Source organism: Haliotis rubra, unplaced genomic scaffold (genome assembly GCF_003918875.1).
Source record: "Haliotis rubra isolate DU_JTF1 unplaced genomic scaffold, ASM391887v1 Scf6, whole genome shotgun sequence".
Lineage (NCBI taxonomy): Eukaryota > Metazoa > Mollusca > Gastropoda > Lepetellida > Haliotidae > Haliotis > Haliotis rubra.
Genome location: NW_025767301.1, coordinates 4,239,820 through 4,259,080, shown reverse-complemented (window position 1 = coordinate 4,259,080; position 19,261 = coordinate 4,239,820). Strand labels below are relative to the sequence as shown.

The following is a 19,261-nucleotide window of genomic DNA, read 5'->3' as shown; positions in this document are numbered from 1 at the left end:
CTTAAACACAAGCCATCATTCGAATATTTGCTAGGTTTATGTAATGCAATCCACCTCATTATAACGCGTGTCTGAAAACATGTAATGCCCCCCCTAAAAAACATAAAATCCCATGATAATTTATAAATAATCTTCTTTAAGTTTTCAGTCAAAGCAGGATTTATTTTGAGTAACTGTGCAGTTTTAACGCTGCTCTTGGCAGGGTATGAAACTCCCCAAAATTTCAGCCAGACCACAGGGCTGGTTGGATGTAAAACTTGCCAGCCCTGACCAAAACGATCTGCCCACAAATAATTTAGGTTTGACAAGCAACAGAGTTTATCATCCAATTGGAATTCATCATTTATTTTAATAAATTTATTTGAATTAATAATGATTTATTATCCTGAAATATGATGAATATCTTCATATACATGTCCAAATTTTAACCCAACCGTCGGGCAGGTGAATTTGATAATCTGGCAGTCCGTGCTGAAAATATCCTGTCCTGAGCGGTCGGGCAGGCAGGTATTTCGAACGCTGCTCTTAGCAATATTCCAGGAACATCATAGTGAGGATCAACAGTAATTGGCAAAGCACATTTTACCCATGCAGGGAATCGAACCTTGGCCCTCCATGTAATGAGTGGACACTTTAACTACTTGGCTATCCCACTGCCCTGAAGGTCTTCATTTGTTTGTTTTACTTTCAATGGCCTTACCACTTTTGGTAATGACAGAACGGGGCCCATTTGTACAAAACGATCTTAGCACTATGACAATCGCAACCCTTTTTAGAGAATGCAAATTATGAATGTCATAGCACTTATTCCTAGTGCAGGTGAACCAAAGTTTTCACAACCAAATTGTAGATTTTTCCATCTAATATTTGTGTTTTTAGAAGACATTTTTGAATGAAATATCATTTGGTTAATGATATCTGAGAGAATTTCTTTACATACAAATATTATATTCACATTTAGATGGCTAACACAAACTTTTTACAACACGGGTCGTTGTCCAATTTACAGTCATCACATTATACATATCAGACCCTATTACCATATTGAAATCACCGACTGTCCCTTATAAACATGCAGAACAATCAGTTGGTATCTCAAAGCAGAACAATCCATTGGTATCTCAACTGGTATAAAAGCATTATGTCAATGGCAGGTTGAGCAAACCGATATGACGTTACCAAAGACATTAGCGTCTAGACTGCCGTCTGATCAGATATTGGCCAAGTAGATGTTGTTAGGTTAAAGTGTGCTTGAATAGATTGCCCCAGGTCTGTTTCCATGTGTGCTGATTTATTGCCACTTAGTTAAAGAATGAGACAGCATCATGGTAAATTCACACCAAATTGAGCAGAACGCCAAATGATGGCTGCAAGTGTCCTGCTCTCTCTCTCACCATTGAGGGCGCCCTTAACCAATCAGAAACATTCTCTGGTAGTCATGTGGCAGCATTCCACCAAGAGGCTCTCCCAAAGGGGGCTGGTTAAGTGCAAGATAAAGGTGGCATAAAACATATAAATGTAAGCGTGATAATACAGGTTTCTCAATTTATGGTTAAAAGATCAACTTATTTCACTTTTTTTTATGTCACGGTGTACCTGCTTTAGGGATATTAAATCCCACTTCTTAACATGTTTGTTTCATGATTCCTGATTTTGTATGATGTAGGTCAGTTTTGTCAATAATTAAAGATCCACCAAGTAATACATTGTAGTGTTTTATGACACTTTCTTGAAGAGCAGCTCCAGTGTGATATACTCTTTTGTTAATGTTCTTAAAGATACTCCCCAGAGTGATATAGTGTTTTATTTCACCTTTTTTGAAGATCCACCCAGAGTGATATACTCTTTTATGTCCCTTTCTTAGGGATTCACACTGAGTGACCACACTTTAGTCCCTTCCTTGAAGATATTTTAGAGTGATATGGTCATTTTACATCACTTTTTAGAAGATCCATCCATGATAGCCTATAATGTCATTTTCTGAGGGATCCACCAAGAGCTATTTACTTTCATTGCGTCACACTCTTGAGAATCTATTCCTGGTTGTATAATTAATAAGCTTCATTTTCCAAATTTGAAGTCTTTGTTAAAAAATATGATAGAAGTTTCTCTGATCTGAATACATTTTATTTTATAACAAAAACTACACTTTAAGAAATTGTTCTGAGTGAAATTGAATTGTTGCACATCCATTGATGTATTTCTTTGAACATATTCACGTAATAAGGCCTCAATATGAATGTTAACCTACCTGTATTATTGTTAAGAACATAACATTTTGATCCAGCATGCCACCACTCCCTCGATGCTTTTAGAGACATGACTTGCTTCAAGCCAGTTCAGGTAACCTCTGTTGGGCCTCTTCTTTAGTGCGCACTTGATATCCAGTTTTTTTAAATATATTTGAAATTACCCAGGATTAAACTTGCTAATCAGCTGTGTTGAGTAACAGGACTCAAAATAGACCTACAGCAGTTGCCGTAAATCACATGGTGGCTAGATAGCACCAATCGTTTGTTTTGTGTGTATTTTGGGGGATCCAAATCTCCAGACAAGCCTGCAGTGATAAGGCCGCCTTGACTGACACCTTTGTCAAATGATACCATGGTAATTCAGATTCTATACAAGATTCTTATGAAGACTGAAGACTCCTGCATATGATAACAGTTTGAAGCATGTTGTTTAATGGGTGTGTTCACACTGTCATTGTTTTTTGTGGTGTAGTTTGATGCATTTCCTAAATGCATACATTTTCTTGTAATAATTCTCAATTTTTGTGGGAACAGTTTGGGCTTTCATTTAAAGTACTTATATATGCATTCATTGACTAAGGGTAGAATTGATGTGATACATCATCAGAGATAGCTAAACTTTGGGATAAACTAGATTTTAACTAGTGTCTGTTCAGAGATTTTATTTATTTAATTCTGTTTAATTTCCTAAGGTGCATTGAAAAAGGTTAAAAACAGACACAAGCTGTGACCTGCAAGTGTTTGTGTTTGTTTATGTGATGAAATACATATTGCAATGCATACATTTGAATAGATGCTTACTAACAAGGGCGGATAGAGCTTTTGAGAAAGCGGGGATGCACACTCTTGAGAAAGTGAGGGTGCACACTTCATTTTCACGAGAGTTTCAATGGACCCGCCCACGACTAAGCCATTTTTGTTGAATTTGTCTCCAGTGAAGAGCATGAGGCCTCATCCTCTTATGGATCTCTGTTATAATAGTCTGGGCAGGGCTTGACTTCCATTATTATGCAGAGTGAGTGAGTGAGTTTAGTTTTATGGCTCTTTTAGCAATATTCCACCAATATCACAACAAGGGACACCAGAAATGCGCCTCACACACTGTACCCATGTGGGGCATCAAACCTGGGTCTTCAGCGTGACAAGCAAATGCTTTATCCACCAGACTACCCACTGCCCCATATTATGCAGACGGACGTAATTGATTTTGTATTGTTCTTTACATTTTTCTGTAACCCACAGTACAACTTTCTTGTCATTGAGATATTTGCAGTATAATTCAGGATACTATTGGCCCGTTGTTATAAAGAGGGGATTTATTGTCCATCAAAAGCTGCTTTCAAAAACCTGTGATGATCACTCTTTAAATTTGTTTGTTTGTTTTTGAAAGTCCACACAGCAATATTCCAAGTGAATGACAGTAGTTTGAAAATAATCAAGTCTGGACCAGACAATCCAGTGATTGATATTATCAGCACAGTTGGTATTCGATGACATTCACTAACCAAGTCAGCAAGTTTGGACACCTGGGATCTCATTAGTCAGGTCTTACAATAAGTATGGGTTGCTGAAGAACAATTCTAACCCAGATGTTCACAGGCTTATCCCTTTAAACTGTGCAGTAGTCACAGTTAGACTAACATTTCTGGTGTCCCCTACCGTGATGTTGCTGGAATCTCTGAATATATATAATGTCGATAGTAACAAATAAACCCATTTAGATTGAAAAGGAGCCCCAGTGAGAGTGAAGATTCAGCCTGAACCTGTGGAAATCTAGACTTGATTCATTGAGGGCTTTACCAGGGAGGACTAGGCAGTAGGGAAAATAGTGTCATTCAGGGACTGTAAGGCAAACTATAGTACCAATATGCTATTTTAGAAGTGCATTATGAGAACATTGAATAAATATGCAGGTTTGTGATGATTAAGTGACGTGTCAGGTGGTGTTCGTTTAGCTGTTAAACTGTACAGACAAAGTGATCAATGCATTAGCATTGGCATTAAAAACTTTGAAATGTAATCTTTTTGTTTCAATTCCATGAAACAGTAACAATATACTCTAAAATGTTTCATTATCCCCCGCCGCGCGTTTAGTGCTAAGCGGGGATATAGTATTAGGTCTCCGACATCCGTCGCGTACGAATTGGAATATCTTAAGAACCGTTGACTGGATTCTTTTCATATTTGGTACCTAGGTTTATCACAGTAAAAGGAAGGTCCCAGTCAGGTTTGGTGACCTTGACCTTCATTTCAAGGTCACAAGGGGACTTTAATGTTTTACCCTTGTCAGCGAGATATCTCAAGAACCATTGAATGGATATTGCTTTATCTAGGGAAGGTGCAGGGCCCAGTCGATTTTGGTGACCTTCACCTAATTTTCAAGGTCATGGCGACACTGAGGATTTCAGGATGTTAAGCTGCATGTTAAGCTTGTCAGCGAGATATCTCAAGAACCATTCACTGGACTTTCTTCATATATGACACCAAGCTTCATCTAGGGAAGGTGCAAGTTCCAGTCGATTTTGGTGACCTTCACTTAATTTTCAAGGTCACGTCGACACTTTGAAGATTTCAGCATGTTAAACTGCATGTTAAGATTGTCAGCGAGATATCTCAAGAACAGTTCACTGGATTTTCTTCATAGACTTTCAAGACTTCCCTTGAATGTTTTTCAATAAGCAATTTCTTTATTACTATTTTTGCATTTTTCATACACTAACACATTCATGTCAAGGTCAAAGTGAGTCTTGAAAATATTTGTGTGTTTGAACAAGAGCAAGATATCAAGAAAGGTTGACTGGTCATGTTTTTGTTGACATTTAACTTCATCTAATTACGACCTTCACTTTCATTACTTTTTAAGTTTGATTTGATAATTTGCGTCGGGGGATTATGTCACCTTAGTGACAATGCTTGCAAAAGTTTGAATAAAGATCATAATTATATCTACTTATTAAATATATGTCTACAAATAGAAAATAAAACACAAATGGAGACCAGAACAGTGCATTCGTAACTACTCGTGTCATTCCGGCAAGCCGGATGGTGTCTCGTACCCCTCTCGTGGACATGTTTACGACTGGGCCCTGTCTAAGCGCAAACGGGCATGGAGATGAAAATAGTCTAGTACTATTACCAAGGAAAGATAACTCTGAATTTCCAAACATGGCTCCTAGAATATCCTATATTCCGTGGGCAAAACAGCAATACAGTCATTCCCTTTGTAAATATATGTTTCGGTGTTTAAAGTTTCTGATCCTTTACCTCAAAGTTTATGTTTAAATTGTGCTTTGCATTGTTTAGCGAAGTTTCAAACTTCAACGATGCCGCCATTTTCATGCTTCGAAATGCGTTTTACTACGCAGGATTTGATTGGTTTGCCACGATTCTTGGCAAAAATGGCATACGATAGGGGTACAAGCCTTCTTGTAGGTCACGGAAAGAGGTGAGTAGTTACGAATGCAGAACAGTGGTTTATTGCAGGAGCCAGGCTAGACTTTCTGAATTATTCTGGACTTGAGTTGGGTACAGTTTCTAATTTAATCTGTAGGGTCACATATTCATAATTCATATGAAGACCAATGCTAGAGAAGATGATGAACCCAGGTAAAGAATATATGATGAAATTGACATACTCACTCACTCTCACTCACTCACTCACTCTGCATCTACCTGTCAGATTGAAAGTTCTTCTACCTTTAATCAAATATTTACTGTTTACCGACAACATCCATTACAAAAGCAATAATCTTGAGATAAGAAAATCCCTGTCAGTAAGACTGAATATCTCTGAATGAAATCATCCAAAATAATGAAATCTAAATAGTTAAAGGTAACTTCATCAGAATATACCATCAAAATGTCCAATAAACAATTCTATAACACCATGTGTGAATGGGATATAAAGATCTCCATGGCCGATTCCTTGCCAGCGATAGTAGCTCAGCAGTCTGTGAATGACATGGTTTGCCCATTCATGTAACTACAGCAGATAAGGGACATTTTCTGATATGGACTATAAGTTAAAGATCGTGGCAGGAGATACTAAGGTAACCACACTATTGCCACTCCAAGAAAAGCAAGTCTCCCCAGAAAACTCCCCCTCCTAGATAAACTGGGTGGTGATAAGGGGATATTTAGTGGTTGAGTTTTGACATTTATGACCGTCATCACAGCCGGTTTAAGTTGGCGTCCTTTGGCTTGTTGGCATCAAGGCAAATTGAGTGAGGGTGGCGGTGAACTCACAAAGTCAAGATTCTAAATTAATAAGCTTCTCCCTGCGATTTCACTCCCAAGTTAGGGATGATAAACAGTCCCATGGTAAAAGAAGATAACTTTGTTGGTCCAGCGATGTGAGAATTACTGCATAATAAAACATTTTAACTTCACGGATATTACGAATGATAACTGTTTATTGAGAAAGCAATTGCCCTCCAATCTCCTCGTCTTTGCTCTCCAGAACTCTTCTTTGGTGGTAAATAGCGCCAAGATGATCAAATACTCATATTTCTGCTGGAATTGTTTTTATTTTAGATTGATTCTCAGATTTAGTATTGTTGGAAACTAGTTTTTCGGGTTTTGTGTTAGTTTGGTTTTGTTCAGATGAAATTGAGCGTGTTTTACTTTTCAATCAACTTGATAATACTTGGAATTTACTTCCAAATAGATTATCTTTAGAGAAACTATTTGACTTAACAAGGTTTAGTTTTAATGGAATGTGTTTTTATATATTTCCATTTAACTATATCTGCATCTTGTTTTTTCTATATTTCATGATTAAAGTGAGGTTTTAAAAATTATTCTAATTACAACTGAAACTTTTTAAGGAGGTCTAATCAATTTTATTGTCTGCTATGACATTTACTAATTCAGCTCTATTTTCTTTTCAAAAATACCTGTCAAAAGGTGGGGTTTTTGCAACCAAACCATCCAGCAATGATTCTATGATGTATCAAGTTTAAAGTAAATCACTTTGGCGCTTTGGTCGTATGTCACCTTGGTTCAACTGATAAGTCTCGTGTAGTAGAGATAATTATATGCATAACTGTAAAATCAGAGTAGTTAATTAATTACAATGTATCTAGGGGTTGATTTGTGTTACAGTTTCTAAAACCTTTACTGAAATATATGGTCTTATATCTACACGAAACAAGATTATGTATATTTTCAGTCAAAGAAATGTTGCGTTAGTATTTCTTTGATTTTGCAAAAATCTTGAGCTTGAGTGTGTTTTCTTTCCACAACATTTATGGAACATTTTTCATTGTACCAAACCATGAGACTGAGGCAACTTAGCATGGAACATATTAGTGTTATAAGTACCAAAACATATATATATAAGATAAAACTAGTTTCAATAAATGCTTGTTATTGTGAAACTTGCGAATACTTTTTTCTGATCTCTGATGTATTTGATTTTTAAATTATTCAAAATTGGGTGAGATGAAATTGGGTTTAACGTCGTACTTAAGATTATTTCGCTCATACCACAATGTGTATGTGTGGGTGCTTGTACTATCCCAGACCTAAGCTGGTTTTATAGTGCTAGCCCACTGAGATACCATGCCGCAGTTAAGCATGAATACAAAATCAAATACAAAATCTGCTCTCCGATTTCTCTTTAAAAAACTAAAAAAAAAGTTTGTCATTAGAACAAATTCTGAATATATTTTTACGGTAAACAATTTCGTAAGTCACCGGTGACTTATTTGAGTGAACACTGGTAAAAGCATTCAGAAGCTTAGCGTGTGATCCTTTGGGTGTTGATTGTATATCTTGCTTGTTATTGATGATGAAGTTTCACAAAGTTTTTCCGAATGCATGTCACAGTCGGTATGAAAGTGAAACAAAGTGGCAAAACCGACCACACGCTCGCCCCAAACTTGTACCTTTGGTGCTCAGACCTGGCTTTCAGCCAGTCATGACTCCATTTTCCTTAGATTCAGGGTTGGCATCTCTGCTTTCTGTATGTAGCATGGTGTGGAATGATCCAATAGATGACATCCTTATCTTGTCAGCATGCTGACGGGGTTAACCCCTTTGGTCATGTGGACTTCGGATTAGAATGGCCTTGGTTCTTAGTCCCAGTGTTTTATGTCCACTACATGTACACAGGTATACCGACCGCCTCCGTGGTGTAGTGGTTAGAACGTCCGCCCGGAGAGCGGAAGGTCGCGGGTTCGATCCCAGACCGCGTCATACCAAAAAGACGTTAAATTATGGTACTTGTTGGTCCCTGCCTGGCGCTCGGCATTAATGGGTACAAGGACTGGTCGGCTCGGAGTCAGTATAATGTGTCTGAGTGGGATATTCATGCTTCACTGCGGCATGGTATCTCAGTGGGCTAGCACTATAAAACCAGCTTCAGTACCACAGGTACTTTTTTTTAGTGTGTGTGTTTTCAGTATGGTATCTGGAGTACATTTGTCTGGACAGAAGTATACCTACTTTGTACAAAGCATATTAGTTTAGTACCTGTGCTGAAAAATGCCACAACTAAAGCAGTGAGAATCCCTGCACCGTCTCTGGCCGTTGCTGTTTTGAGTCAGTTATCTATTGAAGTCCCTGTATTGCTGTTTGTATCATTGTGGAAGTGTCTTAGGTTAAATTGTTTACCATGTATGTTTGTATTACATGCAAGAAAGTGTGATTATCTTGAATTGAATAAGGTACTTTGATAAAGGCACAGTTGTGACAAGAGACAAGGACGTTACTTTCAGATTTATGGGTGTTTTTCGTTAACCACTAATATATTCTTGCAATAAAATCTGTACCAAATCTTCCTTAAAGCTAAATAATTTATAGATGAGTATATCATGGCCGGTCCACTTCTTGAAGCAGTAAACTGGTCATGGTACGTCAGTCATTTAATCACATAAATCAACAACTCCTTTTACTTGAATTCAAAGGAAACTCATAACGATGCTTTATTAATCATTAATTCCATCTGAATCATGCTGTTTGACATTGTATATTCAGATTATTATCTATTAGTGTCAGAAATGTCACCATTTTTGTTTTTGTGTCTTTTATTTCTGCTATCAAGGCCTATGATGACAGTATGGCCGCACAGTTGGATTGTCCCGGAGGCATAAGGCTGATTCATGTCATCTAACATTCCCCTGGTGACAGTATGCCATAGACAGGCTACAGTTTAGCATATAGTGGCGGACAGTCCTCTGGTTTGGGCAGACACTGAAATTATGTTTTTGTTGGAAGAAATTTGGTGTATAATTGATCAGACGCTCTTGACTGTAGCCCTGTCTCGGTGCCTTTGGTCAAGAATTGGCATTAATTGGAAGTCGTGTTCGGGGAATAAAACAGAATTAGGTGTTTCTTTGATAATTATGATAACCGAATTCTGTTAATGAAGGGTTTTGAGGAGTACATTGTTTTGTTTAACAGTCCAAATTAACAGTGTCAGGTATCATGAATAGATGGTCAAGGTGACACAATCTCAGGACAGTCATACAATTTAGTTAAAGTGAATATTGAATTTTGGATGTAACGAAATGTATTTTGAGTTTTTGTTGCATCAAGAGTTGACTATTTGTGTCTTTCTATCCAAAAGTTGGTGGAGGTGTTTTGAAAACAACTAAAAACCCTAAATGAACAATTTGAAAAACCCACTGACCTGATAAAATTGCAAATAGAAACATTTGTACTTCAAAAGGTATGCAAGAATTTGCCATATGGGAAGCAGAGCCATTTCTTACTCACTCAAGAATGGTGGGGTAGCTGAGTGGTAAAAGCTTTCGCTCATCACAACAAGGAACCAATTTCGATTCCCCACATGGGTACAATGTGTGAAGTCTGTTCTGATGTTCTCCGCCATGGTGTGCAAATATTGCCCCCTTCACATGGAGTAGGTCTTCACCGACTTTACCCGAAATTAAACTGCATTTATTTTTGTTCCAGGGCCGTCAAGACGAAGAAACTTGTCTGCGGTTGCCATGGAGATCTTTGAAACACATCAGGGGACACACATATTACAGGTAGCTATAGTATTTATTGCTATGGGTCCAGAAGTATATAAGTATAACTACCAACAATGTAGCAGCCTATATACCTGGATCAACAGTACAAACTACCATAAACCTGAGTTTAAGTACAGCAGTACATGTTCACCATGCCATTACCAGCATTTGCACCAAAAACACAAGGTGAGATGGGTGAACTTGAAGTTATTTCACCAGACATAAGGCTCAACACAGTGTCGTTAAAGTATTATTTTTGCAGTGGATGATATTGGAGTTATTTCACCAGTCAAACTGTTCAACCCAGTGTCTTTAAAATGTTATTCTTGGTGTGGATGATATTGAAGTTATTTCACCAGTCAAAATGGTCAACCCAGTATCTTGGGGTGGGTGATATTGAAGTTATGCCATTAGATATGATGCTGATCCAAGTATCTTTAAAGAGTTCATTCTTGGGGTGGGTGATATTGAAGTTATTTCACCAGACATAATGCTCAACCCGGTATCTTTAAAGTGTTTATTCTTAAAGGAATATTTAGTGACTGGGACATATCAATGTCTTGTTTAACACAAATGACATCTGATATTTCATCCGTTATTAACATCAGTGTCAAATTATGTCTTGACACAGTTGGAATTGCAGTTTCAAGAATTATCAATATTTTCCTGTTAGTGTAGCCACAAACTCAGGCACACCATACCTGCTTGTTAAATCAATGAATATCACTTTATCATTGAATGCCCAATCTACAGGAATCTAAGAAGTAAATATTTAAAGCAATATTATTTTAAACAACATTCAGTTTACATATTTCTTCAATTATTTTCTACAAATAATGTAAAAGAATTAAGAAACTTAGCAACATACGTGTATAAAGCTTTCCAGCTACGAAACTATCAATCTGCATAAAAAGTTATTATTTGTTACATCCTCGCTATCTTGATAGCATTTCAAAATATTATGTATATGGCCAGAGGCCATTTATCATGGCTTGTGTCAATAAAAGTTTCTGTCTGTCTGTCTGTCTGTCTGTCAGTTAAACCATTACGATGATATCACTGTATTGTTGCAGTTGATTGTGAACCAGGAATTCACAGGCCATCCATCCTTAAAGAGAATTTTAGGAAGTAAAAATGATGCAACTTGAGGTCATTATGCAAAATTGTGGAGAAATTTTATCTCAAACTCAATATGGTTTAAGAAGAAATCACTCAAATCCATTCATTCTCCAAAGCGAATCAACAGATCCTTATGATTTCGCCATTATGTAATCAGATCGTTTATATTTTCCTCACACTGGAAAACCTCAGCCTAGGATGAAGTGTTTGAGGTTGCATTTGTTAGCCTAATTAGCAATGTGTGGCCCTTTATGAGGACAGCCAGAGGACCATTCACCAAAGCGATCTTAGTGCAGCTGTTCTGAAGGATCCTATGCGTGACTGTCCCAGCACTAGGGTTGATTTATGGAGTGTGGTCCTTGAACTGGTTCCAGTAAGCCAACTTGGAATGAAGACAATCATAACTCAAAGCGGCAATTCTCAAAGGGTTCTCAACGTTACAACTGTTGTAAGTAAGTTTAAAGGTTAGTTTGGTCTTTGTGATAAGATCTAATACAACAATGCAAGTATTAATATTATGAATCCCATCAATTAACTTAGACTGTGGAAAAAAAAGTTTCTTGAAAAATTCCTGTGCTCTGTTCCACAAGGAGCAGTGTGGTAGCTCAGTGGTTAAAGCGTTCACTCGTCACACCAAATACATTGGTTCTATTCCCCACATAGGTACAATGTGTGAGGCCCATTTCTGGTGTCTCCTGCAGGGATATTGCTGGGATATTGTTAAAACTAAACTCACTCACTGTTCAACAAAGTGACCTGAATGCTAAGGTTTGTTTCATTGACCCAGGGGGGCATTGGGGTAGCCTAATGGTTAAAGCATTGGCTCGTCATGCCAAAGACCCAGGTTCGAATCCCCACATGGGTACAATATGTGAAGCCCATTTCTGGTGTCCACCGCCATGATGTTGCTGGAATATTGCTAAAAGCGGGGTAAAACCAAACTCAGTCAGTCAGTCAGTCATTGACCAGGTATGGTTTCTATATATACCTTAGCCTTGCTCCAAGGCTGTACTGAGTGCTAAGACCATGCATGTACAGTAATTCTATCCTTTAAAGAGGCAAGTGGACCCCAGTGTGTTATTTATAAATTGTTTTAGAAATTATCATTTAAACAATTTATTAGTACTTGTGCAAGTCTACGTATACCTCTAAAGGAAAGTGTGCACATGATGTTATCAAACACACAGTGGTTTGAATGACTGTTATTTATACTGCTCAATTTCATTTTGCAATAGTTGATTTCATAGCATGAAAGAAGCTAAGGAATGACATGAAAGAACTCCTGATTCTTTCATATTACCATAGTTGATATATCATGGCGTAAATGAGACAACTAATTTCTGTTATATTACTATTGTTTATCTGTCAATGAATGACAGATAAACAATCGTACAAATGTAATATGAAAGAACAAGAGTTCTTTAAATTCATTTGAGTAGTTTATGAATTCACACAATTGTTATATGTTCAGGTATTGTAGGAAAAAGTGTTTGTTCACATGCAATTAATCAACAGGAGTAACCAAATAGCATATATCAAAAGCTTTGTTTATTTGGAAATATGAATACTTTGCAAAAATGTTATGTTTATTGTGACAATATAACAATGCAATAATGTGCTTTAATTATTCACTGTTGAGTTAATATCTTAATATGGAACAAATATGGTCATTCTGCTTACAAATAATGAAAATATAGAAGAACTCTATACAAAAAGAAATAAATAATAAAAAATGATCAAAATATTATCACAGTCCAAACTGTTAATTATTGAATTTTGTACAAATATACACAATATGCATTACAGGTAGGTAAAAGGTCAAAAGAAATTCGCATTCTGACAACCTAGGAAATTGAATCGTGGCCACATTGTTTCCAAGAGTATGATAAGGCCACAGAGAGCCATTACACGGCACAAATCCCCCCAACCCCCTCTCCATTGTATCCCCTCTCTATCCACTGTGGTTCACTCATTGGTTTTCTGTCAAGCTTGTCTGATCACTTGTTGCGTCAGTGCCACTACGGATTTTGTCTTATTACTATTCAATTTGCATATTAATTGAACGAACGCAGACGATTTTTATGGACAGCTTGGAAATACCAAGCTAATGTGCGATTCCCAGTTATGATAGTGTAAATCAGCCCTCATAAAATACAGAGAAATATTTGAGGAGTGATTTAAAGTGTAATTTAATCTGCCAGTGTTAACTCTTTCTTGTAGCAGGCATAGATTGGCAGTTAAGAATCAATTTAGCTTTATGTCCTTATTCAGGCCTTTGCCATTACACTCGGATGGGATTTTCAGGCCCACAGAGATTGAGAAAAACACTGGAATGGGAGATTCACCGAGATTTGTGTGGTTTTATTTTGAGGTTGTTTACATATTTGTACTTTATATAAACAGAAAACATGTCAGACTACAAGTATGTGACAGCTTTGGGTTTGAGTTTTTATGTCCGACATTGCTATAATTATTGTTGAATCACAAGGAGAATATTTAATGCTTAAAAGTGGCGTTTTTATACTCTGAAATGAATTTAGTCGTCACTTCTGCATGACAGAAACTATTTCATTTGCATGAAACATTCAGTTTATGAAACATTTGTCAGTTTTGTGGAAATGAACACAAAATAATATTTTTGAAAATGTGTTGGTCAGTTCTTCTGTACAAAGAAATGCCATGTTATAAGAATGTGTATTGTTTTATAGGCCCAAACAGTATTATTCAATAAAATCTACTGAAAATATAAAAAAAAAATTCTTTTGCTACAGTATGCTGCTTCCCAAAAATATTTGATTACATGGTGAAAAATAGATGAATTCAAAAGCTCCAGTCATTTCTGCCATCGAACAGAGTGGCCAAATTGTTTTTGGCTTTATTCAAATTTCATCAAAACACCCGAGATTAATCAACTCTATCAATTTGGAATAACTTCGCCTCTCAAAGGTACTTGCAGCTCCTCCCCGTAATTTCTTTCCACCTTCCACTTTACTCAAGGATTCTCGTATTTAGGATCTTGAAATTGTCGGAGAAACAAATTTATACACATAGCCCCATGAGGACGGGACGTGAACGGAATTCTCCTACGAATGCACATTTCTCCATGGGTTGAGTCAAGAAGTTTTTGCCGAGAAGGGAGAAGTCTCGGAATGAAGGGCTTTAATCAGAAGAACATTAATAACCATGTTGGAAACGGCGAATGGCATTTGTATTAAAGTGTTGATAGATTGCCTCGTGAGGGACCCTTCCTAATTAGCTGCATAATCAAATTTGAGCGAGTCATTATTGTTTGCGGCATCGACAATGAATTAACTTCAAAGGTGCTTGTCTCTCGTTGAACCATCATGACCCACGAAATCGGGACAGGAAATACACTGTAGCAGAAACGTCCACTGCTACCACAGTGTTGCAATCTAGTTTGGCTAGGTAACCTACGACATTGTAAATGAATTTGTTTCTTCCTTTTTTTCATGGAGCAGTTGTTTATTATTCAGATTTCATTTTCGAGTGAAAGCAAAGGGGGAACCTGGAGGAAAAGTTGTCTCTGGAAGTGCAACGAAACTCACCAGGAATTGTTTGGATAATTCAATCGAGGTGTTGTAACGAGGTGCCGTAATGATTTGTCCCTGAGATTATGTTTCTCATTATCAGCTGTTTATACCTTGTGATTGATTGCTTTCAATTGTGCGCGGCTGCATGAAATCTTGTTAGATTTCCTCAAATTTATCGAGCTCGACTTGGCCCTTTTTCAGATAATAGTTTGCAGATTGACTTAGTAGCGCGAATGGAGCTAGGGGTGTCACTCACACTAATGCCACGGAATAATTGAAAAAATCAATTTTATTTCCTCTTTTGCAATTCAGATTTGTGTTTTATAGCCCAATCTTATGTTTTTGGCCTTTAGAGTAGGATTTTCTATACATTTTATTGGCTTGCTAATCTACTCTTCTAGCACAATGGTTGTTTAATTACCATAAAGATAGGAAGGCGGGTTCCATGTTTGCTAAAATGTAATAACATCTTTTCCTAGCTTTCTTAGGTGTATCCTGCGCCACCATAAAGCTCTATCAGTTATCTTTATTGAATCCATGAGGAGTGGTCTAACATACGTAGTATGGTTGTTAGTGCAATGTTCAATGTCGTATACAATCTCTTTTTCAAATCTTTGAGACTTTAATCTCCGATTATTATGGACAAGGATTTTTTAGTCGCTCTATATTTGATAGTTATAAAATGTGTGCAAATTTTACGAATGTTTTGTTAAAAAGGCTACTGATAGGGAAACTCAATGAAATCAATTTCCTTAATATGCTTGATCAAAATAATATTGAAGTTCCAACAACACTTAATTGAAAAATAGGGTAGGAAAGGTTTGTGTTTTTCTTTCTTATTATGACCCCAATTTATTTACAGGTGAGCATTTTGTTTTGAAAAAAAAAACAATGTAGGTTCCACAGCTGGTTTAGAGCAAGATTTGTAAACAGAACCCCATAATGTTTTAATCCTCTTTAACACAGTATTGATTAATGTTACATTAACAGATAAAATTAGAAGTGAATTGATGTAGATTTTGGCATTTTGAAACAGACTTGAGATATAGATGCTTTACTTGGCAACTCTTTGCTAAAAATGCAAGGATACTTTTTCCTTCTTATGGGTGTGTGATGGAGCAATATTAAACCAACTGCTGTGTTGTTGTTGCTGTTGAAATTCACCTGAAGAGTTTACAGCCTGATTACCTTGATGAAACACTAACCATATATTACTCTCAACGTTTTGAAAAAAAGATTACTGTTCTCAATGAATGATTAACAAAACTCAGCACAATAAACAGTTTAAAATCCATCAAATTATGATATATTGACTTTCTTGACGACCAGGAAGTGTGTTTTCAATTTCTCTGTTTTTGAAGGTTAGTAAGTAGCGATTAGTCGTGAATCTATGGGCTTTAGCCTGATGTTTGGCTTAGAAATCCATCGCAGGTGAGCAAATAGAAAGGTCACCAGACACGCTCAGTAAGGAGGGGAGACAAATACGCACAGACAGACAAAAACGCTTCTCAGAATGTAAAGTCTCACTTAACGATGCTATGTCAACGAGACTTCTTAATCAGGGAGCTCTCCTTCCATGCTTGAGGCCCCAGGAACAGCTTCCTTGAGCCAAAAATATTACTTTGGTGAAGCTACAGTGTCCAAGATAGTTTTACATCAGTTTTCGGGTAGTGAATCCTTTGCTGAAGTCTTGGGAGAAAGCCAGTTAAAATTGAATGTTTGTCAAAATGTTTGCTTGCTGTTAGTTTGGAATGTTGACATTGAAAGAAAGATGTGAGATTTTACTAGGGCTTCGAAAGGTTTTATCTCATTTGTGAGAGGTGATGTCTGGGTTTGATGGAACTATTCTCTCCCTGACACAGGATTTCTTAACACTCACACAATGGGTTTTATGTCACGGTATATGTGAACCTTTATCAATTACTTTAAAACATATGATAGGCCTTTATTCTTAGAATTTGAAAATAGTAATGGTCCTTCATTAAATGTTGAAATACTAGGTGTAAACTTTGTGTATTGTCCTTTTTTCAGAATGAAAAATCCCTGAATAAATTTTAGATAAATCAGTTAAGAAAGCAAGCTGATCCCAGCTAATCACAACTTCTTTGATAAATAGGCCAGGTTGGGTAGCCTAGCAGTTCAAGCATTTACACATCATACCAAAGACTGGGATTGATTTCGCATGAGTGATGGCTAATTGTGGTGTCCCCCTGCCATAATGTTGCTGGACCTTTGCTGAAAGCTGTGTAAAACTATATATAATTACCAACTTACCTCTTTGATCAATAAGACACCACATGTTAAGGCGCAATAGTGCAGTGGTAAGGCGTCTGCCTATCATGCTGAAGGCCCGGGTTTGATCCCCTGTTGAGGCACATAGCTGCGGGACCCGAGGTGGGCACATTTGCGTAGTATCCTTGGACAAGATACTTAGATCCACATTGTCTCATTTTTCAGCTGTAAAATGGGTACCCGTGAGGATGTGCTGGCAATGTGAGCATGGCTGTATGATCCCCAGGGTGTTGAAAAAAGTATTGGAAAGTACAATAGTGTCCTATGACCGGGGATAGTAATGTATGTAGTGCCGTGAACAGGCAATGTGCCCGGATATGAGCGCCATATAAGCAGACTATTACTATTACTATGTTAAGACACATATAACATAGTTATACGGTATGAAAGCGTTACAGAATATATACAATTAATGAGAGTGTACTTCACTATTTTTGTTTGTTTGGACATCTGTAAAATGTTTGAAAGGGTAGAAGTGGTACCAGCAATTTCTACAGCTGAAAAATATACCAGTATATGAATTACTTAAAACCAGTCCTTTTTCCACTTGTAATGCAGGTTGATTGGTCAGATGTTCCATGTGTAATGTTAAGAGGTCATTGTTCAGTGTTTATTCCACACTCACCAATAATCCAGCTAAATCACAGCAGCCTGTAAATACTCAAATCTAGACCAGACAATCCAGTGACTTACATCGTAACCTGTGTATCTGGGATACAGTATATGTATTAGCCAAGTCAGAGAGCACCTGGTCGCTTTAGTCACCTCATACTCTTAAAGATAATTCTAACCCGGATGTTCGAGGTTTGAGAGATTTTGTTATCCCGTGACATGTCACTACCAGGGATTGGAGTTGCACAGTTCTTTTCCAGTCAATACCTCCAAGTATGTTTAATCATCCCTAGGTCACTCAGATGAAAACAATAAACATATCCTGCTATTATGGGTTTGGGGACACTTAAGAAACATTTGCTGCTATCTTTCTAATAAGTTGAACAACTATAAAACGTCTCATTACCTTATAAAAGAACGTTATCCTAAACACAAGCCATAATTAAAGAATATACCTTGAATTTAACCCCCTACCTTGAATTCATGATGCAAGTTGTGGGCCAGCTAGTATTCAGATAATCAGGATCTCTAAAAAGCAAACTTACCATTACTATTACCCTTTAAATGATGTTCGATAAGCATACTATTGTATTATTAATACTGATGCCTCATATTCTTTACTATACAGGGGCGGTGGGGTAGCCTAGTGGTTAAAGCGTTCACTCGTCACGCCGAAGACCCACATGGGCACAATGTGTGAAGCCCATTTGTGGTGTCCCCCGCCTTGATATTGCTGGAATATTGCTAAAAATGGCGTAAAATATACTCACTCACTCACTTACTTTACCATACATATCTGTAATGATAACATACATTTCCTCCAATAAACCTCAAACATCTAGACCAGAGACAAATATCTGCCAGGGACGTCACGCTTCCCGTTGTTTCCTCTTGTTTGCTGATCACAGCAAAAAAAAAATGAAAGCAGATTTCCATACCATTTGCATTATTGTATTCATGAAAGTCTTGACGGTCATATAAATGTATGGCAGGCTTCAGGGTAGGCCTGTAAATTTGAAAAGTGAGTGAGTGAGTTTAGTTTTAGGCCGCTATTAGCAATATTCAAGCAATATCACAGTGGGGTTACCAGAAATGGGCTTCACACATTGTACCCATGTGAGGAATTGAACGAGCGAACACTTTAACTGCTAGGCTACCCCACCGCCCCATTGAGGAAAAGACCTCAAATAGGGCTTTAAAAGTACTGGTCCACATCAGTATGAACCCCACAGGTAGTTGTGCCTCTCCCCCTGCATCCATCAGCTTCCTCCCCCTTTCCATTGGCCTTGACATACCTACCTCTAATGGCAACATACATATTCTCCAATAAACCCGAACCAGAGACAACAATCTGTCATGGGACGTCACGCTTCCTCTTGTTTCAAATATGATCAATCAAAAAAAGATTGAAAGCTCATTTCCATAGCAAAGACAGAAAGAAAAACCTGTGTTGAAATGC

The 19,261-nt window shown here is 37.3% G+C and overlaps 1 protein-coding gene across 1 annotated transcript in view; it reads left to right on the top strand.

The window, feature by feature from the left end:
* Positions 1-19,261, top strand: part of LOC124255357 (protein trachealess-like) — an 89,708-nt gene that overhangs the window by 38,992 nt on the left and 31,455 nt on the right. The window contains exon 5 of the mRNA XM_046689254.1: positions 10,170-10,246. Within this exon, the coding sequence (XP_046545210.1) occupies positions 10,170-10,246 (77 nt within the window). The remainder of the gene's footprint in view (positions 1-10,169; positions 10,247-19,261) is intronic.